Raw genomic sequence first — 26,014 nt, 5'->3', positions numbered from 1 at the left:
TCTTAAAATTCCCTTAGATTAATGATATTTAATTGGTGTTCAACAAACTAACCGTATATAAATCAAAACCAGATAAAACACACCAGTATGTTTACATGTACCAGTCGACCTTTTTCTGCCGCCATGACAGATCTCGCGTGCTTTTATGGGACTTGCGTACTGAGTTTGAATTGGCCTGATAACATGAATATTGGAGTAAATAAGCGATCTTATCTCGTTCTATCAGTAAAACATCATTAAAGAAAAAAGCATAAAAAAATTCTTATTTAAATTCGTCAATTGGCTGTCCAAAAAATAAAAACATTCAAGGTCAGTAAGGATTGCTGACAAATTGAACTTGTGATGTTAACATATGCGCAGTATAGCCGATTTATGGACTGTATTTGATATTTTTGGATTAATGTATGCCCCAAACAACTAGACTGCTTAGAAGGCTACATTATTGCAGCTATAACAGAAGTACATCACATCACAATAAAAGCGCTCAAAATCCTGATAAAACGCACAACATAATGACAGAAAGCCCTACAGACCTTAACAGTCACTTGAGCATCATAGCCCATACACAGATCATACATGTATGTGCATTAAATAATCATCGGTGTGGATAAAAACTAGAGGTACTGTGAGCAGCTCACAAATGATACCCCCGTTAAGAAAATTTAAAAATCAATTATTTATCTACTAAAGAGTAATGGATGCACCATTTTTTATAGTGACCTTGAAAGTGCAAAAACTGACCAAAGCTTACGATCAGGACATATTTACAAGGCAGTCTTTTTTGTATGTTTGTCAAACTTTACCTTCTCATCATTTTCCAATACCTGATATGGCCTAGACAGGAATTATGCATTTTTCTCCAGTCTCTTCTTGAAGAAGGTATAGACCTGACACAGATGAATGATTTCTTTCCAATGACCTTGAGTTTGCTCAAATGTTTTTTGGGTCATTATCATAACACAATTTCAGGCCACAAACAATCTTTGTGTAAAGTAAGAACTTTAAATAATTCTCCATAAGAAATATTTAGAATAGACCGGACATAAATTTTGCATTTTCCTTCCATTGACCTTGAATTTGTCCATATGATCTTGGGTCAGAGTCATTACACACCCTCAGGTGATAAGCAATATTTGTTTGAAGTTAGACCTTCCAATGTCTCACCCTTAGATATAGACTGTGATCATGAGCTTGCTCAAATGATCTTTGGTCAAAATCATGACAAACCTTTGGGCCATATGCAGTCGTTGTATGAAGTAAGAACTTAGTGTTTTTCCATAAGAAAGATATGGACCTGACACGATTACACAGACGGACGGACAGGGTGATTCCTATATTCCCCTTCCACCCCATCCCCTACCTGAAATCTTGCAACAGGAATATGAAATCAATTTTGGTAAAAAAAAAAAAAACAACAACTTTAAGACAAAGAGTACATCACCGGATGTTGAAAAGGTGAAAGACTAATGATAGGAAAAAAATTCAAACAATTTATTCATTGCTTTTACATGTATATGCTTTCATTAAAGAATAAAGATGACTATTATACATGTTTTACCTTATCCTCCCATACCCAGGAACCAGACATATCTCCACCCCCATGGCAATTAAATGGGAAAAAATTGGTCAACTCCTCACCTCTTACATATTTCAACACAGCTTCAACAATCAGTTTTCACCCTTGGACAATCCTGCACACTGTGTATGGCAATACAAGTCAGCCAGATTATATCTACAATTTTTAAATCCAGTGCAGAGTCATTCTGTATAATTTTAATTTTTACCTAACACGATGGAAAAAATCGAACAATCAATCTACTTATCTAATTGAGATACAAAATGCATGGCTCCAGTTGACAACCGGCATAGCAAAGTCATTTGAAAAAAAATTGGGTTTGGAATATATCATCTAATGTTTATTTTAAAAAGAAAACACAGCATAGTATATATCGGTATCAAAGCTCTAAACATGGTAATCCGTAGTTATTATGCAAACATAATTGCCCTCTATATCTCACAAAGAATGGTTGCTTTGAAATTGGTCGGAACGTCATACCATTTTTTCGATATTAGACTTAGGACAGCATAGATTTCGCTTGTTCCTCCTGAGGGTTCTGGTGGGGACCAGTCTGTAAAATTTAGTTCTTTACGAGAATTTATCCAGTACCAAGTGCCCTCCGAGTCTCTGTCTGTCAATCCTATCCACATGTATTCGTTGCTACTGATCACTGAAAAGTATCAATCTAGTTATTTCATACTTTTAGAGACACTACATGACATTTGCACAAACACCATGAAATGACAATTTTCCGATAACTTAAATGAATTTTGACATACCACTTTTCACCAATGACATAGCCTCTGTGTGCGTGTGTGTGAGAGAGAGATAGAGAGAGAGAGAGAGAAAGAGGCTTACTTTTAGAAATAATCCAGTTCTGCTCTGTTAGATTTTCAATCTCTACAAGATGACCTCCACTGCTATTACAAGTTTGCTTCAAATAAATGCAAAACAATTTAACGTATTCTACTTATTATTTTAAAAAAATGCAATGCAATGAAAGCAAAATGGGTTTTACTGGGCAGTTTCTGTTGAACAAAACCAATTATAAATTTAATTCTTTTATATTTATTTTAAGATATCGTTAAAATTACAACACTAAGATGTTTTATGTACGACTTCCGGTTTGTGAAAGTAAACATTTCAAACAAACAACTTGCTACTTTGTTGGATGTAAGCCCTGTTGAGGAAAGACCATTTTCACTACTGTAATGAAAAAACCCTGAGACTATCAAAAAACCCTGAGGAAACTCTGAGTGGCACTGAGAAAACCCTGAGAGACCCTGATGTCGGCACTGAGAATACTGACGAAACCCTGAGAGACCCTGAGGTTTGCACTGAGGGTACTGAGGAAACCCTGAGGGACCCTGAGGTTTGCACTGAGGGTACTGAGGAAACCCTGAGGTCGGCACTGAGGGTACTGAGGAAGCCCTGAGAGACCCTGAGGTCGGCACTGAGGGTACTGATAAAACCCTGAGAGACCCTGAGGTCGGCACATAATACGTAAATTAAAAAAATCCTTCATTATCCAACAACTGGCGTAATCATATTTAAAAATAAATATAAACATGAGTAACATTGCATTAATTTGGTATAAATTTATTTTACTGATGCAATTGCAAATGATCAGACTTTCTTATTTAAACAGCATCTTTAATTAATTGTAAGGGAAAATACATAAACAAAAAGGATGAGTATGTATTCTGTACTTATTGAATGTACATTGTATACTGGTTTAACATGCGAAAAGCGAGGAACCCAATGTTTTAATTAATTTATTGTTTGAAAATTAAAAACAAGCCATTTTTCCTAGTGTATAATAGGTACAGACATTGCAATAACTCTCCAATATATATATATGTCAGAAAAAAATTCTGCTGATAATGTAAATAAGGTTGGGGTATTTTGATATATCAATAATCTTCCAAATAACTGTATATGGTAAACTAAACGCAGTTTTTTTTTATAAAAAGAAGGCAAACACAACTTACAACGGCATCGTCCCATGTTGCTGTTTCGTTTATAAAACAATATGGGCGCTCTTCATAAACTTCCAAAACGCCGGAACAACGATCTGAATAGAAAACCACATTGTCATTGCATTGTTAACTCAAAACGACACTGAATTAACCACAGTACCGATCAGACCCAATCTAACAGAAAGTAAACCCCAACCAAACCCCGGGCCCACTTTCTGGGTTTACTCTGGGTTTACTAGAGTGGATCCAGAGTAAACCCAGAGTAAACCCCAAGTAAACCCAGAGTGGACACAGAGAGTAAACCCCGATCAGAAGAATACCCTGAAAGCAGACGCTACATGTGTATTCGGAATATACAAAGGGGCAGGAATCACAGGCAGTAGGATGATAAGATAAAATACATGTCTGCTTCACACTTTAGTGCGTATAGCCGACTCCAAAATCAATTCTTGAGTAAACCCAAAGTAAACCCCGAGTAAACCCCGAGTGGACCCAAATTTTCAAAAAGTAAACCCAAAGTAAACCCAGGGCTTAGTCGGGGCTCACTCTGGTGTTAGGCTGGGTCTGATCGGTACTGTATGCTATCATGATTTTCAGAACATTACTGTCTATTATTATCGAAACAAATTTAATCAAACGCCTAGCCGAAAATGTTTGTAACAAGAGGCCCATGGGCCACATCGCTCACCTGAGGAACAATAGGTATGATAAAATCAGCTTAATGGAGAATACAAACTATCTGGAAAATGTATAATAACACATGTAGATTCTGTATAAATAAAATCCATTCTTCTCCCTGGATATTCTTATGTTTATATCATAAGTCCCTTTTCTAACAGGATTAATTTATAGTCATATCACATGTTGAGAATTGCAGTTCTCCAAAAGATCCTTAACAATTGTTTATATATGGAATATAAACCTAAACTCTGAACCTTCTTGTGAGGCAGAAGAATTGTTGTGGGGCCAAAGTCTTAACAATTATAAGGAATAATCTGGCCGATTAGTTTATGAGAAGAAGATTAATAAAGATTTACTCTATATATTCCTATGTTAAACTTCGACCCCCCCCCCATTGTGGCCCCACCCTACCCCCGGGGGTCATGATTTTCACAACTTTGAATCTACACTACCTGAGGATTTTTCCACACACGTTTCAGCTTTCCTGGCTGATAAGTTTCTGAGAAGAAGATTTTTGAAGATTTACTCTATATTTTCCGATGTAAAATTTCGACCCTCCACTGTGGCCCTACCCTACCCCCGGGGGTCATGATTTTCAAAGCTTTGAATTTACACTATCTGAGAATTTTTCCACACACGTTTCAGCTTTCCTGGCTGATTAGTTTCTGAGAAGAAGATTTTTGAAGATTTACTCTATATATTCCGATGTAAAATTTCGACCATCCACTGTGGTCCTACCCTACCCCCGGGGGTCATGATTTTCACAACTTCGAATTTACAATATCTGAGGATGCTTCCACACAAGTTTCAGCTTTCCTGGCTGATTAGTTTCTGAGAAGAAGATTTTTAAAGATTTACTCTACATATTCCTATGTAAAACTTTGACCCCCCCATTGTGGCCCCACCCTACCCCCAGGGATCATGATTTTCACAGCTTTGAATCTACATTTCATGAGAATGCTTCCACACAAGTTTCAGCTTTTCTGGCTGATTAGTTTTTGAGAAGATTTTTAAAGATTTACCCTATTTATTCCTATGTAAAACGTCGACCCTCCATTGTGGTCCCACCCTACCCCCGGGGGTACTGATTTTTACAACATTGAATCTACACTACCTGAGGATTTTTCCACACACGTTTCAGCTTTCCTGGCTGATAAGTTTCTGAGAAGAAGATTTTTGAAGATTTACTCTATATTTTCCGATGTAAAATTTCGACCCTCCACTGTGGCCCTACCCTACCCCCGGGGGTCATGATTTTCACAGCTTTGAATTTACACTATCTGAGAATTTTTCCACACACGTTTCAGCTTTCCTGGCTGATTAGTTTCTGAGAAGAAGATTTTTGAAGATTTACTCTATATATTCCGATGTAAAATTTCGACCATCCACTGTGGTCCTACCCTACCCCCGGGGGTCATGATTTTCACAACTTCGAATTTACAATATCTGAGGATGCTTCCACACAAGTTTCAGCTTTCCTGGCTGATTAGTTTCTGAGAAGAAGATTTTTAAAGATTTACTCTACATATTCCTATGTAAAACTTTGACCCCCCCATTGTGGCCCCACCCTACCCCCAGGGATCATGATTTTCACAGCTTTGAATCTACATTTCATGAGAATGCTTCCACACAAGTTTCAGCTTTTCTGGCTGATTAGTTTTTGAGAAGATTTTTAAAGATTTACCCTATTTATTCCTATGTAAAACGTCGACCCTCCATTGTGGTCCCACCCTACCCCCGGGGGTACTGATTTTTACAACATTGAATCTACACTACCTGAGGATGCTTCCGCACAATTTTCAATTTTTCCTGGCTTAATGTTTCTTGAGAAGAAGATTTTTGAAAATTTCTCAAAATTTTTCATTAATTTCTAATTATCTCCCATTGAAAAAGGGTGTTACACTTAATTTGCATAACTTTGAACCCCCTTTGCCTTAAAATGATTTGTGCCAAGTTTGGTTGAAATTGGCTCAGTAGTTCTTGAGAAGATGTTGAAAATGTGAAAAATTTACGGACAAACGGACGGACAGCAGATAAAATGTGATCAGAAAAGCTCACTTGAGCTTTCAGCTCAGGTGGACTAAAAAGGAAAAGTCGCGAAAAATGCCGTTTGCTATGTTCGATATTTTATTGATGTTTGCTTATCCAAGCTTTATATTGTAGAATCTGACGTAATATTTGTGCCTTGTCTAAAGATTCCTTGAAATAAATAGTAACGTGAAAATTTAATTTGAGAATGATTCGTCTACAATATTTGGAAAAGAAATAGGATACAGCTTGACAACAACTGTCATTATGGTGTTACAAACGACAGGGTAAAGACCTTAGCAGTTACATATGTTTGTGAGACAAAGAAACGAAAGTTATAAACTTTCTTAGTTAAAACTTCTCAAATTGGACACATATTTTGCTCATCCCAATGAAAAAGCATTTCAGCTCTACTAAAGAATACCAACAACTGGAAGGTCGAATGTCATGCGATATTATAAAATATTAGAAAAAACTGTAGAATAAGCAAGTTGAATCCAAAAACTCCCCTCTTTTTTAACTCATCCGATTACTTTTCAATGTCATACACCCAGTCCCTGTTTTTTTTAAAAAAATGTTTACATAAACTTTCTTCTCGAAATAGAACATGTCTCCTCCGTCTTCTTACATTTGTCATTCTGTATGAAAAATAGAATATATGATAGGACAAGGATTTCTAGAGGTCTAATATGACCTTGAACTTACAATTTGAGCATTTGTCCAAGGTCACTGCTCACCTTTTAAGGCATTCTTTGTGTGAAGTATTTGCCAGATTAATTGGGCCAACCCAGACAAGGCTTTTCCGCATACGACGCCATAACCTTAAGCTTAAACCTTTTATTTGGTTTAATGTCACCTAAATTACACCCTTTACCCAAAAGCAGTATGTGGGTGACGTACGAGTCAGATAAGGCCAAGGGGAAAGAAATAAGCTCCGAACTAGTTATGTTGGACTGATCATCATTCTGCTGTATGGATTTATGCTCCTCTATGTTGCTCTTGGTCTTTCTCCCTATACCTTGCCGTAAAAGGTCCAGAGTCTTTTTTAAGCATACACCCAAACTATCTCCATCGCCGTCTGGTAATGGTGATCCTGACGTCTTGTTTACTTCAGATCAAAAGGTCTTCATTGAAGATTTTCTAGGGCCATAATATCCTGAATATTCATCAAAGACATCTGGTGTGGGATGCCTTTATGATCGCAGATCGGTGACAGAATTAGGAGCGGAATGCATATTTTATCGCAACTTGGCGAGATACGTCTCTGTCTTTCTCCAGCATTTGGTACCATACAGAAGAATTAGTATATATAACAGCTCTGGTATTTTTATGCATATCCTTAATTATGAGGCAATCATACTTATACTTGTCGGGTATTTCAGGTACATGATATCGTTTATATTGTTTATCAACAGATACGAAAAATAATATGTATCCAATTAGCCTTATTTAAATTATCGATAATCTAATAATGATGTTTTAAAAACTACACGGACATTTAAAAACAAATTTGACGTAATATCAATATGTATTTTCCATACGTGAGCAACGTCAAAGTATGTTAGATGACACTAATCGTAAAAAAATAGTACCTTCACATGTGTAATTTCGAGTTTCCCATTTCTGCCCTGGAACACAAGATATGACGTTTTTACTGCCTACGCTGGTGAATCCCGGAGAACAGCCGTATGTGATTGATGGTGGCACGTACGTTCTATTTACGATGATACGATTTTCTATCGGTGGTTCAGGATCACTGCAAACTGCAGAACATACTAATAAATAAATATATTTCTTAACCGATCTTATCCATATTTATGTATCAAATTCAGTATAACTAGGAGAGTGGGATAAGTGAACTGCTTTTCAAATCCAGTAAAACTAAATTAAACTAGAGGTACTGTGAGCAAGCTCACAATTGATACCCCCCGCTAAGAAAAAAATCATAACGTGTGTATTTTTGCTATTATAGAAAATATTGGATGAATCTATTTCACTGACCATTTTCTATAAATAACAACTGCTCTATTTTTATAAAACTGTTAATGCTAATAGGAGTAAACAAACCAATTTCTATCCTTTAATTCCATTTTATTTTAAGTTAACTGTTAATGCATGAGGACATTTGCATCCTTCCTTTAACAACCATGACTCAAATCAAACTCGAATCAAACGAAATCCACATGTCAAGCAGCCATGTAATATTTAAACATTTTGAATTATTGGTATACTGAGCCCGATTTTTTCCGAAATTTTTTTTCCACACATTTTTTTTCCAAATGAAAATTTTATCGGGGCAGGCCATTTTCAGAAAAACGGGGATGAAAATCTAAAAATAATTTTATGTGGCCTGAGAAGAGCAAGCTTTGTGTCAAATTTTAGCTTCTAATATTTCCATTAATACAAGCAATGACACTTACAAAATTTAGCATTTTCGAAACAATGACCTTGAACTTCCTCAATTGACTTGGGTCAAGGTCATGACACACCCTTACGTCATAAGCAATATTTGTGTGAAGTAAGAACATTCAATGCTTCTCCACAAGGAAGATATGGACCGGACACGAATTTTGCATTTTTTCTGCCAATGACATTGACCTTGCACGAATGACCTTGGGTCAAGGTCATGACACACCCTTAGGTCATAAGCAATCTTTGTGTGAAGTAAGAACTCCCAAAATTTCTCCATAAGAAAGATATGGACCGGACACGAATTTTGCATTTTTTCTGCCAGTGACCTTGACCTTGCACGAATGACATTGGGTAAAGGTCATTACACACCCTTATGTCTTAAGCAATCTTTGTGTGAAGTAAAACCTACCAATGTCAATGTTTCTCTATAAGAAAGATATGGACCGGACACGAATTTTGCATTTTTTTCTGCCAGTGACCTTGACCTTGCCCGGAGAACCTTAGGTCATGGTCATGACACACCCTTAGGTCATAAGCAATCTTTGTGTGAAGTAAGAACCTCCAATGTTTCTCAATAAGAAAGATATGGACCGGACACGAATTTTGCATTTTTTCTGCCAGTGACCTTGACCTTGCCCGAATGACCTTGGGTCAAGATCATGATACACCCTTAGGTCATAAGAAATCTTTGTGTGAAGTAAGAACTTCCAATGTTTCTCCATAAGAAAGATATGGACCGGACACGATTGCACAGACAGACGGACAGACAGACAGACGGACGGACGGACAAGGTGATTCCTATATACCCCCCAAACTTTGTTTGCGGTGGGTATAAATAGTCATGGTAATTTTTTGCTTTGTTAGATTTGCAAGTAGTTTGTTTGGTATTTTGCATGGCTTATTCATTTGAAATTAAAAAAGAACACACAGTACTGACCGGACGCAACCTGACTTACAGCACACCCAGAGCTGACCCATGGCAGACCCAGTTGGGCATAGAAAACGGGCCATAATTTCAGAATATGACCCTTTAATTGCTTCTGAAAATGAAAAAAATGTCTCTACTTCTGTATTTGAAATATAAAAGGGGCGGGCTTACAGGCGGTAAAAAAGAGGGGTCTACTTCGTACGTATAAACTTACGAAAAACAAACCCTAAGAACTGACCAAGAGCAGACGCAGCTTTTAAAAAGCAGACTCCGCGCAAACACAAATCAGACCCGCGGTCAGCTTTTGAGATTTGCTTTAGTGTTAGGTTGTGTCAGGTCCGTACTGTTTTTTTAAGTGCCCTCAGCTTATTCTTTCGTTTTCTAATCGGTCTAATAGTTTGAAACGGTCATACATTACATCTCAGAGCAGCTATAAAATGAAATGGTAGAAAATATGGTCAGTGTAACCAGCTTAAACATATCTGACCACCTAGTTGATGATTGGTATTGGAAAGATGTCAGGTACACCATTGTATCATATGCATCTGTTATTATCGGAAGCAGCAAGCATTTATATGGCTAATAAGCGAAAATTTCGACTGTTTTAAGATGGTTAACTAAATAAACTAAACAAGCATTCTGAGAGTATTGCTTAAGCAATACACGTCCCCTACCGGGTTGTGGAAATTGTGAAAACAATGCACTGTTATGCAGAATATCGAACCCGAACATTAAAAAAATTAATTTTCTCGAAAATATGTCAACCAGACGCTACAAAAGTGTAAACTTGATCTGTAGTTTGACATTTTGAAGCTGTTCAGGAGATTTCATATTATTCCACAAACGCATAAAGAAACAAACGTGTGGAAAACTGAAGTGGGACAGACAGACGGACGGACGGACTGACGGACGCAGAGGAAAGCTATAGTCCCCTCCAGTGAAAACCGGTAGGGGACTCAAAACGAGATTGATTGAATGACCCCGAGACACTTGCCTCACAAAGAATCTCAACTAATTAAAAATACTGAGAAATTTTAAAGGATGAAGACAAATATATATAAAGATTTTATTTTGGAAATCCTTATATTTGTTTATTCGGAACTGATTGGACAGCTTCACATATTTTTTTCAACAATATTTTCTGGGTATATATAGCAATGTTGAATCAATGTACATGTAGACCTAAAATTTCGTCTTTTTCAACATACACGGATTAAGGGAGTAGTTATGACACAGCTGAATTTTTGATTTTATCTAAATACAATAAATGGCTTCCCTCAAAGTAAAACACATGTCAAAATGTTAAACGCTTACCGAAGGGAATGCAGACCGAATCACGAAATGCTGTTCGAACACATTTTGAGTAAGAATTGCAAGTCACATTTCCGCAGGTTTTGTTCACCTAAAAAAGACAAAACAAAAAACTCAGTGGCATTCCTTCGCACGGTATGTTATTTATCTTTATATCACATGGGTTTCTCAGGCTTTTTCAGTTTCTAAATTCCAATGTACCCCTCCCCCCCCCCTTCAAAAAAATATTAAAGGTTTTTGATATTCGACCATTGGTCATATATGCATAGGGTTTTACTGAAAAGAATTGAATACCCGGTTTAAAAACAAGAGGCCCATGGGCCCCACATCGCTCACCTGAGCAGCAATGGGCGTTCAAAAGATATTGTGCCATATGACCCTTCTGTAGAATAACAAAAAATAAATATTGTTAAGTATTCGAATTTTACCCAAAGGCTTATTTTTGCATACACGTAATCTTTGACATTGTACCTTTATTTTTATTTTTACCACGAATAAGAAAATCCTACGCAAGATATTAAACTAAATAGGGTTCAAATTGGATTCGTAATGTTATCACAGACAAAGACAGTTGAACATGTAAATATAATTAAATGACTGTTGTTAACCTTGCGTAAACTCGTGTGACTTTTATAACTTTACTCACGCTTGATTGATGAATACACCGGAATGAAAAATGTTGTCATGTGACATGTCAAAGAGCTATAACAAGATATCTGTGAGCCAATGCTCACTAGTGATACCCCCGCTCTGATGTGAATATGCAAAATAAGCAAAGACGACATTTAACAGAAAGCTGGCATCCGATTGGTACAGAAATATATCCCACAATATGGCATGCCTAAACAAATAGTGTGTTAAAGTTGTAAGCATCTGCGATAAATAGTTGCTGAGAAATCTTTGACGAAAATTTGTTTGAAAATTTTGGCAACAAATAAACAAAGTTGTCATTTAACAGGAAGTTGACGTCTGATTGGTACAAAAATATATCCCACGATATGGCATGCCTATACAAATACTGTGTTAAAATTTTAAGCATCTGCAATAAACAGTTGCTGAGAGAATCTTTGACGAAAATTTGTTTGAAAATTTTGGTTAAAAAATAAGCAAAGTCGTCATTTAACAGGAAGTTGCCGTCCGATTGGTACAAAAATATATCCCACGATATGGCATGCCTTAACAAACACTGTGTTAAAATTTCAAGCATCTGCGATAAATAGCTGCTGAGAAATCTTTGACGAAAATTTGTTTGAAAATTTTGGCAAAAAATAAACAAAGTCATTATTTAACAGGAAGTTGACGTCTGATTGATACAAAAATATATCCCACAATATGGCATGCCAAAACAAATAGTGTGTTAAAATTTCAAGCATCTGCGATAAATAGCTGCTGAGAAATCTTTGACGAAAATTTGTTTGAAAATTTTGGTTAAAAAATAAGCAAAGTCGTCATTTAACAATAAGTTGACGTCCGATTGGTACAAAAATATATCCCACGATATGGCATGCCTTAACAAACACTGTGTTAAAATTTCAAGCATCTGCAATAAATAGTTGCTGAGAAATCTTTGACGAAAATTTGTTTGAAAATTTTGGCAAAAAATAAACAAAGTTGTCATTTAACAGGAAGTTGACGTCTGATTGGTACAAAAATATATCCCACGATATGGCATGCCTATACAAATACTGTGTAAAAGTTTCAAGCATCTGCGATAAACAGTTGCTGAGAAATCTTTGACGAAAATTTGTTTGAAAATTTTGGTTAAAAAATAAGCAAAGTCGTCATTTAACAGGAAGTTGACGTCCGATTGGTACAAAAATATATCCCACGATATGGCATGCCTTAACAAACACTGTGTTAAAATTTCAAGCATCTGCGATAAATAGTTGCTGAGATAAATGCGACAGAAATTTTTGTTACGGACGGACAGACAGACAGACAGACAGACGGACAGACAGACAGACACACAAGGGTAAAACAGTATACCCCCTCTCCTTCGGAGCGGGGGTATAAAAATCAATACAGTATTGACAGGCACATCACTCTATTTAACTAAGGACCACCCATTATTTTTACTTTACTAAAAAATAACAAATGGCTACAAACCAGGATAATTTTCCGCTGTAATATTCTTAAAAATAGCGATAATTCCTTTAATTCCCCGCAACAGAAATGTGTCAGAACTATGGAAACTGTTTTAACGGTGTCGTTTTTATTTACTCATGTCTCAAAAAATATCAAAATTGAAGTAGATTTCACATTATTCATTGTATAAAGAGGGGGCCCAGAGAGTAGTTATATACAACATATCATCCTTTAATTTTTTTTGTACAAGTATTTAACATTTAGCGAGACATTTGTAATGATCAACCAAAATTTCACCGTCAATCGTAGAATTATAAGCAAGATACAGAGCTCACATTCTGTTAGGTTTGAGTCATATTTTGTCCACATGAGTTTATTACATTCAGCTTAAGATATTTAACTTGGTATTTCCTATTCAGCATTTAAAATGGAAAAAAAGAATGGCCTCGGATCTGTGTACAAACATAGAATGGTGAGCAAATCTCTGTATCTTGCTTATAATTCAAAGCTTCACTTGAATATTATTAGTAAATAGAAATTGTAAACAATTAAACATAAGAAATATGGACTATTACAAATAAAGAGCACAATTTATTTTCCAAAATGAATCACATATACATGTACATGTATATATCTACATATTTCTGTCAGCGATATTAAACTCTATTTACACTGAATAAACTCGAAAAAATGCTGAGAATCTCAACAAAACACGTTGCATTAAACTACCATAACCGAATTACCGATAAAATGAATTGTATTATAGTACTTTGTTAATACATCAGATTTTGCTTAATTTGCGCAGGTAAACAGTCAACTGTTTGATTTACCGAAGTCTCTGTTTGATTTAATAACATAAAAATAACAAAATACAGGCGATAGTTCCAAGGTTACAAAACATAAATAATTAAAACGAAACGAAAATCAAAACAAGCTAAGACCACCGTCATATGTGAAAACTGTCAACGCATGAAATATTTAACCTCAATTTACTTCACAAAATCGGCACCAATGTCATTTGCGTGTTTCAAAGACTCCCTTCGTACGCGAACTGTTGCACAGCAAACAATTTCATCATTGTCAGATCGACCCGTTTATAATATGTCATGGCTGCTTTAAACAAAGAACCTCCTTTTAGAAGAATGGAATACGAGTCTTGCTAATATGGGTAGGCAAACCCGGGCCGGGGCAAAATAAAAGCCGGGGCAGATCGGCAATCGTAAATTCCAAAATATGCATTGTTTTGCAGCAATATCTACAGCGAATACAAATATACTGGTCCTTAAGAAATCCTGAAAATTTTAATTAGATTGGCAGATTAATAACTGCCAATCTTTTGTTTTGCCCCTGCCCGGTTTTGCCTACCCATTTTACCAAGACTCATTTATCCGAACCCGAAGCTATAAACTGAATGAAACACGCCTTTCCTTTAATATTCTTTTCGTATAACTCAGATTTGAAACAGAATTAGCCCATAATTTTTGCAATTTATATTTTCCTTTCCATAAGGATTATTTATGCTAAATTACATTGAATTTGAATCAGTAGTTCTTGAGAAGAAGATTTTTAAAAATGCACCCCCTTTTTCTACAGTTTCGAGGTTTTCTCCGCTATGAATACAGATCGGTCTATCATTTTTGCAATTTATATTTGCTTCCCATAAGAATGCTTTGTGCCAAATTTGGTTGAAATTGGCTAAGCGGTTTTAGAGAAGTTCAAAATATAAAACGTTTACAGACAGACAGGCGGACAGACACACGGACGACGGACAAAATGTGATCAGACTAGCTCACTTAAGCTGTCAGCTCATTTAAGCTAAAAAAAAAAACCTTGCTCAGGACACAAAAATAAATAACATAAAACGGAGAAAACAAAACGAAAACTATTACTAAACCTGCAAAGGAAACTAATAGAATATACTATCAGGTCTGAATGATTTAAGTCTGTGCATTAAGAACTTGAAAAAGTCTACCATGCTTTCGTTAGTTTAAATAATGGGCAGATTATTTCTTAGGATGCAAGTAAGGTTCATATTCTCTTTGTTTTGCAGAGGGCTTCTCTTATGTTTTGCGGTTATCTTGTCAAATGCAGATTGCACTATATTAGCTCGATTTCAAAGTTCTTGCTCTGTTCAGATTAGTCTAATTCGAATAGTTAATCCTTTTAAACACTTCCAAAAGTATGGGGAGGGTTGCAAGATAGGCTTTAGGTAGAGGTGAGACCAAGAATCAGGGGACTAAGTATTGAGACTGAACTTTACATCGCTATCTTCCAGAGTTGATGTAGTGTCCAAAAATGATTTTGGAACTAGACATGTCTGTTATGAAATTGCTTTAATTATGAAAGTATGATGGGTGATATTTTAAAAGTAAAATCATAACTTCATTATGAAATTAATATTTAACAATTCAATATAATTATGCGATTTTGGTATATATAACAAAAATTATCAGTAGAAGCAATCTTATCTACAACCTAACAGTATGAAAATAGCTTCATATTTATTTATAAAGTATGGCATCACAACGGTTATAATAACCAGTGTTAAAAGAGAAAATAACTATGCATATATTGTTATATTGTAAAATAATTCAATGAAATAACATCAACTATGATTGTAGATCGTATTTATTTTACTAAAAAATCTAAGAACAATGAAAAATTCAAGAAATATCGATTGCTTAATTTAATTTTCCCACCGCTATGAGAGCTGCCATTAAACTCTAATATATGACGTCACACCATCCATTCTCGTTTGTTTTATCAACATAACATCATTATGTTCGTTCTAAATGACAAGTTCAGAAAAATATGAAACAATATTGATTTGAGATCATTCGTTCATCTTTGACTCTTTGCTAAATTACAAACCATGCAGAGACACACGGAGCATGGTCGTTGAAATCTAAGAGCGGAGGGTAAGTGTCGGAGGAATCTCCACCTAGTTATGGAAATTGTCGACAGATGCCAAGTATTGGAGAAAACAGTTGCTGTCGTTATTTAGACATGATAATTCCGAATTTAAAGAATGTTTATAAAAACATCCCGATTACAACCAACATACTTGCATGTAGTTAGTTAGCGAAGAACTTGGCCTGGAATGAAAATTTACTCGGGGTCCTTTTTCAACATTAAATATGCTGAATTAAAATCTGTACAGTTTGCAACATCGTAAAATAGTTCTCTTTAAATAAAAGTGGGAAAGCTTACTGGTAGAGTTTTGTCAAATTTTCATTTATTTATAACAAATATTGATACAATATGTTGCCGACATCTGTGACTATTATAGCAAGTTAACGGCTGTCATTTATTAAAACAATGCATGCGTTTATGCATGCATGTTTTTTTATCATATTGACGTGTGAACATAAACAATATCAATTTTGTTTTGTTGCTTACTCGAGTAACAGAAAGGCATAAATAAGCGTTTATTCCAGAGCACTGTGTACATTGTTACTGGCCGCCAGAAGGCGGTCCGTTCTTTGATATACATTTAAATAGTGTAACTGCGTTTCTGCCGGATAGCTTTTTTTAATAGAATTCATATTGTGCTTATTTTCATGAATTAAAAGTAAATTTGCATAAAGAAAAGATGTTTTATGACTTTTAAAAAAATATTACATATTTTTCGCTTTACTCGTAAATGCAAAGTATGTCATAGACTGCCGTGTTAGGCGCGTTTTTATCGAGACTATAATCTATTCGGAAAATTTTGGATTTTTTCATTCTTTTAAAAACAATGTATCGGGATCGGTATACGGGACATACTAAAGACCTGAAATACTAAAGACCTGAATGAGATGAAATTTAATATAATTGATATTTTTAAATTTCTATATGCTGCATCAAATAAAATGACTTTGTATGTATTTATTATATTTCCATGTGAAATGTAGTAAAAGAAATATCATAAAATGGTATCTATATCCATTATTTACATGTACGCAAAAATATGAAGGAACTCAAAATCTGAATTGACCTGAAAGTTTGAGCTAACATGATTTCTTTTTAATTTTTTTGAAAACTTCATGCAGATAAATGACCATGGTTTATTTCATAAGATGAAGTGTAGATACGATTCATAATTCAATTGCGGAAAAAGAATTATTCGGCTTATCTTTTACCTTTAAGATAATGCAGATTCTACCCGATGAGCATGATCTTACATGTACCTTTATAATAATCAATTTCTATTTTATTATGTGGTCCCTTGAAATTTCAAAAAGTGTTGCTGAAAATATTTTAAATTTACCATTAAAATATGTACAACCAATTTTTAATTTTCTTCTTTGTGGTGTTTTTTTATGTAAAATTAATGATGATTCAAACAACAATTATATTTTTGAGGCCCATTTAACGCTTGCGTCAATATGATTTCTTGTAAAATTTATGCAAGACAAATCCGAATATATAGTGTGACGAAGAAATAAGGATTTTTTTTAATGATTTTCAATACAAAAGAGTTCTACCTTATTTCAGCCTCTAGTAAATAGCGGGGAGTTCAATCTCTCTCACTTCAAACATGCATGAAAGCATAATTATGTCTTTTATTTTTAAAAAAGCCTGACAAAATGTAATAATTTAAACTACTCTTAGACTATTACATGTAATATAAATGAAAATGGTTTTTGTTACTTAAATATCACAGGGTCAAATCTATTTTTGAATTCTCAATATCATGGGTTCTATAAATTCCCTCTCTTTGCTATGTTCTTTTTAATCTGAACACCCTACTGACCAGAGGTACATGTAATGCATCCAGAAGTGTATAGACTTGTTTAAATGTTAGTAATAGTTTTATATTATCTTATCCTATTGTTTTATATTTCATGTTATTTATAATATTGCTCATTAATGAAGCATATCATATTCTGTAGGTAAATAATCATACTGATATGTAAATAGATGTAAATTATCATGAGTAAAAACTTAGTGTTTGAGCAATGCTCAATACAGTTATTTTACATTACAGTTTTATTTATAGAAACGCTTAACGTAAAAATATGTATAAATTACAAATTCTCGGATTCGATTTTTAATAAGTTGATAGTATGATGACTTGTAAACACTAATTATAATGGAAATGATTTACCGTCTTTGAAAACAGGAGGGGGACCACCAAAGATACGGTTCAGTATTTCTGAGTGAAAGAAGATTTCGTCACTTTTATGCTCTATACCCAGAAAAATTGACAGTAAATACTACACATATCTAACGGAGATTTTTAATGGGACAATCTAACATTTGTTTCTGTTCTGAAGTTCTCGGATTTCTTTGAAAACTTTTGAACGTTATCACCCGGGTACTTTCATGTGGTTTGCAATGCAAAACTGTGAGGAGACTTGATGCGAGCCTTAAAACGCGTGCAACGAATGCGAGAGCTTGTGCAACGTATGCGAGAGATCTTGCGAAAATTCCAATCGCAAAATGTCGTAAAGTGCTCATGCACCAATCGTGAAATGGGCTTTAGGAATAATCGCGTTGATACATTTCTTTCTTCTCTTGATTGGATGTCTTTTAAGCTCAGAGGTATTTTACAAATATGGAATAATCAATAATCAAAATGTAATCCGATGATATCTTGAGGCATAGTTAACTGTTTTTTCTGAAGAAAAATAAGTTTTTTCGATTGTGTGTAAATTAAATGCACAACTGTAAACATACAGACAATTAAGATGCATTGTATGATCTTACCGCACGAGCAATTTCCTTATAAACGTAATCATCGTCGTTTATCAGCGAGAGATTGTTGTTCTGTCTTCCACTGTTTAACTCACAAACAAGTTGCCCGCGGTTGTAGTTGATAGACAGACATGCCCCGTAAGCTTCACATTCCTTAAAACACATCTGTTGTCCAATCTTTTCCAAAACCATGACAGGGGTCATTGGTAATTTTTTTCCTAATTCATAGCCTTGTCCGAGTGTTGTACATTTAGCATATTTGGTTAATGTCATGCAGACACACACAACAACGAAGATAATATCCATGCACGACTTTTTAGACATGTCTATTACCGTCAGTAGTGAGGTTTTTACTATTATTTTTTGACCGTTTCTTTTCTATCTCGTGGACACAGTCTTTGGAACTGCGTGGATAAATAGTTTCTGTTCATGTAATTTAAACAAAAAACGGCATAAGATTCTTTGGAACTGTGTGGTTAAATAGTTTCTATTTCCATATGATCTTACGAAAACGCAAAACAAAAATATCAAGCACGAATGAATCTCAATCTAGTTAATAATTAGAACTGTATTCTGCTGTATCTAATTGGAACCTTAAACCTATAGCTCCAATTAGTAGCTGCGATGTAACTTGCGGTAAATTCGATTTTTTCTCTTATTAAAAGAATATTTAATAGATTTACATAAACCGGTAATCGGGTTTCAGTTGCTATATTAATAAATTTTTGAAATAGAGGAAAGGAAAACATGCCTTACATTAAATAACATAGCATCTGTGTAAATATAATAACAATGGCTTTGTCTAATGAGGAAATCGCTCCGCCAATGAAAACTTCGGGGGACATGAAATTTAAATTCTTTGTAGAGGGCTTCTGGTCTACAATATCATGAATTCAGTTTTCCTTACAATAGGTGTGTGGGAGTAGAGAAGATCATGTTTAAACATTATATCCCCCAATGACCAGAACCCCTGACCAAGAGGCCATGAATTTCAAAATTTTGGTAGAAGACTTCATGGACATCATAACCATGCAATCAATCTCTTACCATAGAGATACTTCACACCAAAATGGTTACAATTGGCCTTTTAGCTTTTAAGAAGTTGAAAATGTAAAATTGTCAACGAACTACGACAGACGAAAACAGATAGAAATAGGTCACCAGAGTTTACTCAGGTGCCCTAAAATGGCATATTAGAAAGACATGCAGTAACACGGTCGGTGAAGAGTGGTACATGTATTCTGTTTTGAGCGTCATTTACATGTCATTCAAAATAAAATACATATTGACCTCTGTGATCAGTCATAGTAATAAAAATGTTCAACTAATCTGTCTATCCAAAGTTATTGCTTCAATCACGTTTTGACTACTTCTAATAAAAATACATACTTTTGAGAGAAATATAGTTGAAATTGATAAAAGGTAAAATATCCGAAATATCTTTATTGACCCATTATCATTTTCGACTTATTTGGTCATCTGGTCCGTTTTTGTCCTCACGAAATAAAAGCAGTTTCGGTCTTGTAGGGCTTCTTTAAGTGACCTACTGTTATGAGCTATTCTTCTTGATAAGAGGTACTTGATGAATCATCTTCTCTAGGCAAAGTTTTCTGATCCGCACCGCTCCTCACGAACCCTTTGCATACATGTATCGTACTATCATAAGTCGGGATTTTTGTTTTCGTTATGTGATCTCCTAACCTATGTTTAAATCAGCCAAATAATGAAAGATGCCGTACTTCAACGTACCCGATGCAGTTATTGCGCATCCTCTAGAAACATTGATAATGACATGTTGAATGAACGTTTTAATGCCCAGTGTATTCAATGAATAAGAATAATGTGAAATGTTCCATATAGTGGAAGTCTCTGTTGATACACACTCAGGTGTACTTTTTTAGTAAAGCACCATTGAAAGAAACATGAATCATGGAGGCTCAAACAGAATAAAACACTATAAAAAAAACAAGCATTCTGAGAGTATTGAATAAGCAATACATGTCCCCTACCGGTTTGTAGAAATTTGTGAAAACAATGCACTGTTGTGCAGCATATCATTTCTTACCGTCTCAACAGACCAACCCGATAACGAACCCGATTGTAATTATACAAAAAAAAACATGTCGATGAAATTTACAACACAATGCTTGACACTATTTTACAGAACTTATTTGTTTGTTATAAACAATAAAAGGAATGGTCTAAGTAATGCACGATATTATTACTGACAACATAATTTCCCAGTTTATTTGATACACACCGAGCCCGATAACGAACCCGAACATTAAAATACTGGAATATAAAAAATTGATTTTCTCGAAAATATGTCAACCAGACGCTACAAACGTGTAAACTTGATCTGTAGTTTGACATTTTGAAGCTGTTCAGCAAATTGCATATTATTCCTCAAACGCATAAACAAAAAAGTGTGGAAAACTGAAGTGGGACAGACTGACGGACGCAGAGGAAAGCTATAGTCCCCTCCGGTGAAAACCGGTAGGGGACTTATTAGGATTTTAATCTATTCGTGTTAAAGGCACTATAGTGAATACACAGTAAGAAAACGTCGTCGATTTAATCAGATATGTTTTGCATTTTGTGATTGGTCGAAAGGTTTCAGTAAACCCCATTCAAAATCCAGGAAAAACATTTTTGATAACGCGATATGCCAAGGGCTCGTGAGGGGCGACGCGGGTCAGAAACCCTTGGTTAGCGAAGATGATGATGAATCAGCAGACTAGCTAGAATTTTCTGAGCTGGACGACCTGAGCTGCTTTCGCCTCTGTACCTTGTACATTTGTAGCCTGTACGCGTCTTTGTTGTCTAGGCTGCCTATAGACATTGCTGGTGTATTTACTAAGTATCTCCTTGGGGTGAACTCAGACTGCATCAAAATGCATGCCTGTTTCACCCACACTAAAGGGTGTCGAGAATTGAAACGGGGGACCCTCGAAGAATGAAATGCATTGATTTACTGCAATGGTCTTGTCTCCAGAGGTAGTTTGTGCCCCATATTTAGCAATCATTACGATTTGGTCAAAAACTATTTTTCAGATTTTAATGTTTACAATGCTTTCGTAAGGCATTTTAAATATGTAACTTAAAAGTAAGTGTAATTCGTTGAGTTATAAGCAAGTCACAGAGCTTTCAATTGCATACAAAGCTTTTGTTTACATTTTAAATGTTGAAGTGAAAGTCTAGTTTAAGACCTAAAATGGGTGTGTTAAATGTGAGGAACTCTTTATTTATGCTTAAAATGAATAAATTTAAAGATCAATCGGCTTGAAAAAGATTTTTATTGTTATATTGAACCTATGTAGACAAAAACAGGGCACGAGCCTTTTTTACATGATAAAGAATTGTGAGCTCCGTATCTTGTTTATAACTCTACGACTGACTCTCAAATTTCATTTGATCACTAAAAATGCACCTGTTAAACATTGTAAACAATAAAGACAGAAATACAGAATTTGACCAAAATTGTGACCAAGCCCTTTTAAATAATGGTTAATATCCCCAGCAAAAATCAGTTAATGGGCTTTATAAAATCAATGTTTTATTAAAGAGTTGAAAACATTTTTATGTTTAGGGCCTGTTATATGTCAGATACCATCCGATTAACACTTAATAAAAACATCTGCTGCCATGTTCGCTCAGTTTTAATTTTCACACTCCTTTACGTCACATCCTGTTTCAAAAGTACAAATAATAGAGGCCCAGACAAATCCGGATTACGATATTACAAACATGAAACATTCAAGGAAGGTCGCTGATTTGCTTTCATCATTATTTCTGTACGCATTGTTGACGATTCTAGCAGTCGTTTGGTGTACAATTGTATATTACAAGGGGGACATTTCACACTCTTTACTTTATATAACCAACTCCAAAGGTTTTAAAAAAAGATAAAAATATCATTTTTTTCTTTGGATTTTGAGATGCATGTATGTATCATAGGGAAGAAATACAGGAACAAAACATTTATGTTGATAATTTACATATTTCTTAGAGGTAAAAGTAATAAAAAAACAAGTGAAAAGCTGTCAATGTGACAGCAAACCGGGTTTTCTTTTATGTGAACTGTATCCATAATCCATGTCAACCTAATCCAGTGAAATGGAGTACCCTATATGCAATATTTTGCCAAAAAATGACTAAGTTCAAAAGCTGTTATTTTTTCATTAATTATCGGAAATCAAAGTCCTAGCAATATGCACACCTCTAATATATGTACAATTGATCTGCAAAAAAACAACTTCCTATCTTGAAAACTGTAGGAGGAGTTATCCGTACAATGAGGGTACCCTATATGCAATATTTTGCCAAAAATGACTAAGCTCAAAAGCTGGTATTTTTTTCATAAATTATCGGAAATCAAAATCCTAACAATATGCACACCTCTGATATATGTACAACTGATCTGCAAATGAACAACTTTCTATCTTGAAAACTGTAGGAGGAGTTATCCGTACAATGAGGGTACCCTATATGCAATATTTTGCCAAAAAATGACTAAGTTCAAAACTGGTATTTTTTCATAAATTATCGGAAATCAAAATCATAGCAATATGCACACCTCTGATATATGTACAATTGATCTGCAAATGAACAACTTTCTATCTTGAAAACTGTAGGAGGAGTTATCCGTACAATGAGGGTACCCTATATGCAATATTTTGCCAAAAAATGACTAAGTTGAAAACTGGTATAATTATCGGAAATCAAAATCATAGCAATATGCACACCTCTTATAAACATATATGTACAATTGATCTGCAAATGAACAACTTCTTTTCTTGAAAACTGTAGGAGGAGTTATCCGTACAATGAGGGTACCCTTTTGGCAGCCGCCCGCCCGCCAGTTTCACCATTTTAATAACCGGATTTTTCCGTTGGAAAACCCGGTTAAAAACCCATACACATATCAATTCGTAAATGGGAGTGTGTGGGGTGTCAGGGTAATGGGGGGCCAAATTTCCGTCATATTATATTAGTAAGAATTTTATTTATAAATGTAATAACTATTTATCTCCTCTAATTACCAAGGTCAACAAAACGTACAATCGATCATATGGAAAACATACTGCAGAGAGGCTTCAAAAATTGGACGTGAAGAGAAATGTAAAGAGAGCCAAACAGGTCGCTGTTAAGGCGAAGAGGGATAGGATAAAGGCGAAGGAAAATCGACATTCTGTACCAGCATTAGAAGAACTTAACGAAGCAACAACATAAGATATTTTGATAAATAAAGAGGAGGTTCAGATTCAAGAAGAAATTCATTTACCAGCAACTTACAAAAAAACCCCGGACGGTGACCTCCCCTGCGTCAACTTAAAGTTCAATTATTGTTTTTGGTTTAGAAACTACAGGATAAGCGTTTCAAATATATAATGAATAGATGAAAATACAGAATCTAAGTAATCATTTGTTTCTAAGAGGTACGACATTTTGTGTGTTTATTTTCAGCTGCAGAAAGAAATATTATCCAAATTTCGGTAAAAGATTTTAAAACATTGAATCACTTTGTGAGACTTGTCATGCGAGAAAATGCGACAAAATTGCTACGCCTGCCGTACCAAAGCTTACTGGTATCGAAGTTCATGGACTAATCATGTGTTTTAACCTTGCTCGGAAGAATCAACATCATGCAAACGTGCAGTTGATGAATTCCTGGCATGGATGAAAAAACACAAATCGCCGCTTCTTGTTGACCCAATGCAAAGTTCGATGAGCGCATCCTAGTGTCCACTATATGCAAACTCAAGATTGATGACCACTTAAATTGCAGTACAGTAAATCTTTTCAAAAAGAATACCCTCAAACTGGAAACCGACCTATTGGAGCAGCAGTTTAAAAAACAAGCACAACGCTGAAGTCGACGTCTACATATTGATAACGCCATTGAAAAGAGTGTCAAACGTACAAAAAAAACTGATACACATAACATTTTCACCTGAAAGTTTTCTCGTTAACAATTAATAAAAAAACTGATCTAAAAATACACTTGTCAAGTTTCAGTGGTTGGTACTCCCTAAAACAGTGCAGCGCGCGCAATCTAGCCGCGCGCAACGAAATGGCGAATTTCACAAATCTTTAACTAGCAAACGGGCAGGAACGGAAGGGATAACAAGTATTCCTTTTAAAGGAATGATCGACATGTAATGTAATTGGTCAGCTCTGTTAATGTTGTACGATATCATAACGCTACATGCAGTGAACTGTATAAAGCACCGTTTTATTGATTTCCGAAATGGCAAGGCATGAATGAGCTTTACATTTAGTAGGCGAATTATACTTCCGACTGATATTCCTACGCATATGTGAAAAAACCGTGATTTGAATCATTATGTATGTAACTCTATAATGTTTTATTTTCAGGGTAAACTGATGAGATTACCGTTTTAGTAATACGTCTAATTAAAGATGTAAATAAGGTTGTCATTGCATAGTAAATAAGATAGTGCAAGGCGCAATGCGTGCGCAAATAGTTAAATTTGCCGGATGCCTCATATGGACACAACTGTGATCGGCCGAAGCCGATCACAAAAATATGCCGAGGGTTAAATTACAAAACTTGACTCTGTTTTTGAAAACTTTGAATGTTTTACAATTCAAATAATGCATAATGAATTAACGTTTATGTATGTGATCTTACAAAAACGACGCGTTATACATGTATCATGAGGGTTAAGCTAGTAAGCCTCTTTTTCTTGACATGTCAGACAAAATGTTTGTCAACGATCTCGATCTTTTTATGCTTTCAAATTATACAAAAACTTATTATGTAATCAAGGCTCGTGTCCTGTTTTTATTAACATGGGTTCATTATACCAGAAGAATGTCCACGGGTATCGTTGATCCACAGCCATGGTCAGAAATCCGCACATATATCTTCCCGACTCTTTGTTAGATTGGAGAGAAAAGAGATGTGCATTCGTATGATTGCGACCGAATAATGAATTTCGGAGAGCATGAACTCAATTTAAAACCGCATGCTCAGATGCTGTTGATAACAAATGAGCAGGAGTGCAGTCATACACTGTATACATGTAGAACGCTACATGCGCGTCTCCTCACATACAGTCATAAAAAATAAATGAGCAAACTAAATTTACTAAATGTATTATTAGTGACCAGGAAACTATTTTTCTCCATTTTTTAAATTGTGATTCCACTTTGAACCTAAAAGTAATATTCCCCTAGCTGACATCCTTAGCTTTTTAAAATGCTAACCTTGTTTAATGTAAATGTATACCCAAAGAATAAGAATGAGAAACAACGAGAATCAGAAACCTTCAACTATGCAAATGCATTTATTCACGTTCCTTAATCTAAAACATGCAATCAACG

The 26,014-nt window shown here is 35.1% G+C and overlaps 1 protein-coding gene across 1 annotated transcript; it reads right to left on the bottom strand.

Annotated features, from left to right (window-relative positions):
- Positions 1-1,676: 1,676 nt before the first annotated feature.
- LOC128184169 (uncharacterized) lies at positions 1,677-19,191 on the bottom strand. Its single transcript, XM_052853534.1, has 6 exons — positions 18,677-19,191; positions 10,901-10,988; positions 7,839-8,009; positions 3,550-3,632; positions 2,417-2,492; positions 1,677-2,228 (listed from the first exon to the last, which is right to left on the bottom strand). Exons 1-6 carry the CDS (start codon positions 18,986-18,988, stop codon positions 2,008-2,010), a joined length of 951 nt encoding a protein of 316 aa, XP_052709494.1. The 5' UTR covers positions 18,989-19,191; the 3' UTR covers positions 1,677-2,007.
- Between the last annotated feature and the right edge of the window lie 6,823 nt (positions 19,192-26,014).

This window comes from Crassostrea angulata, chromosome 5 (assembly GCF_025612915.1).
Source record: "Crassostrea angulata isolate pt1a10 chromosome 5, ASM2561291v2, whole genome shotgun sequence".
NCBI lineage: Eukaryota > Metazoa > Mollusca > Bivalvia > Ostreida > Ostreidae > Magallana > Magallana angulata.
Note: the sequence above shows the minus strand (reverse complement) of the source record. Positions and strands in the feature narration are given on the sequence as shown.

What these genes read in the sequence shown, in the direction of transcription:
- LOC128184169 (XM_052853534.1), bottom strand. Translation starts at nt 18,988, where the DNA reads ATGTCTAAAAAGTCGTGCATGGATATTATCTTCGTTGTTGTGTGTGTC. An exon ending in ATAAGGAAATTGCTCGTGCG is followed by an intron (nt 10,989 to 18,676) that starts GTAAGATCATAC and finishes TGTCTTTTTTAG; the next exon opens with GTGAACAAAACCTGCGGAAA. An exon ending in CAACATGGGACGATGCCGTT is followed by an intron (nt 2,493 to 3,549) that starts GTAAGTTGTGTT and finishes ATTTATTTGAAG; the next exon opens with CAAACTTGTAATAGCAGTGG.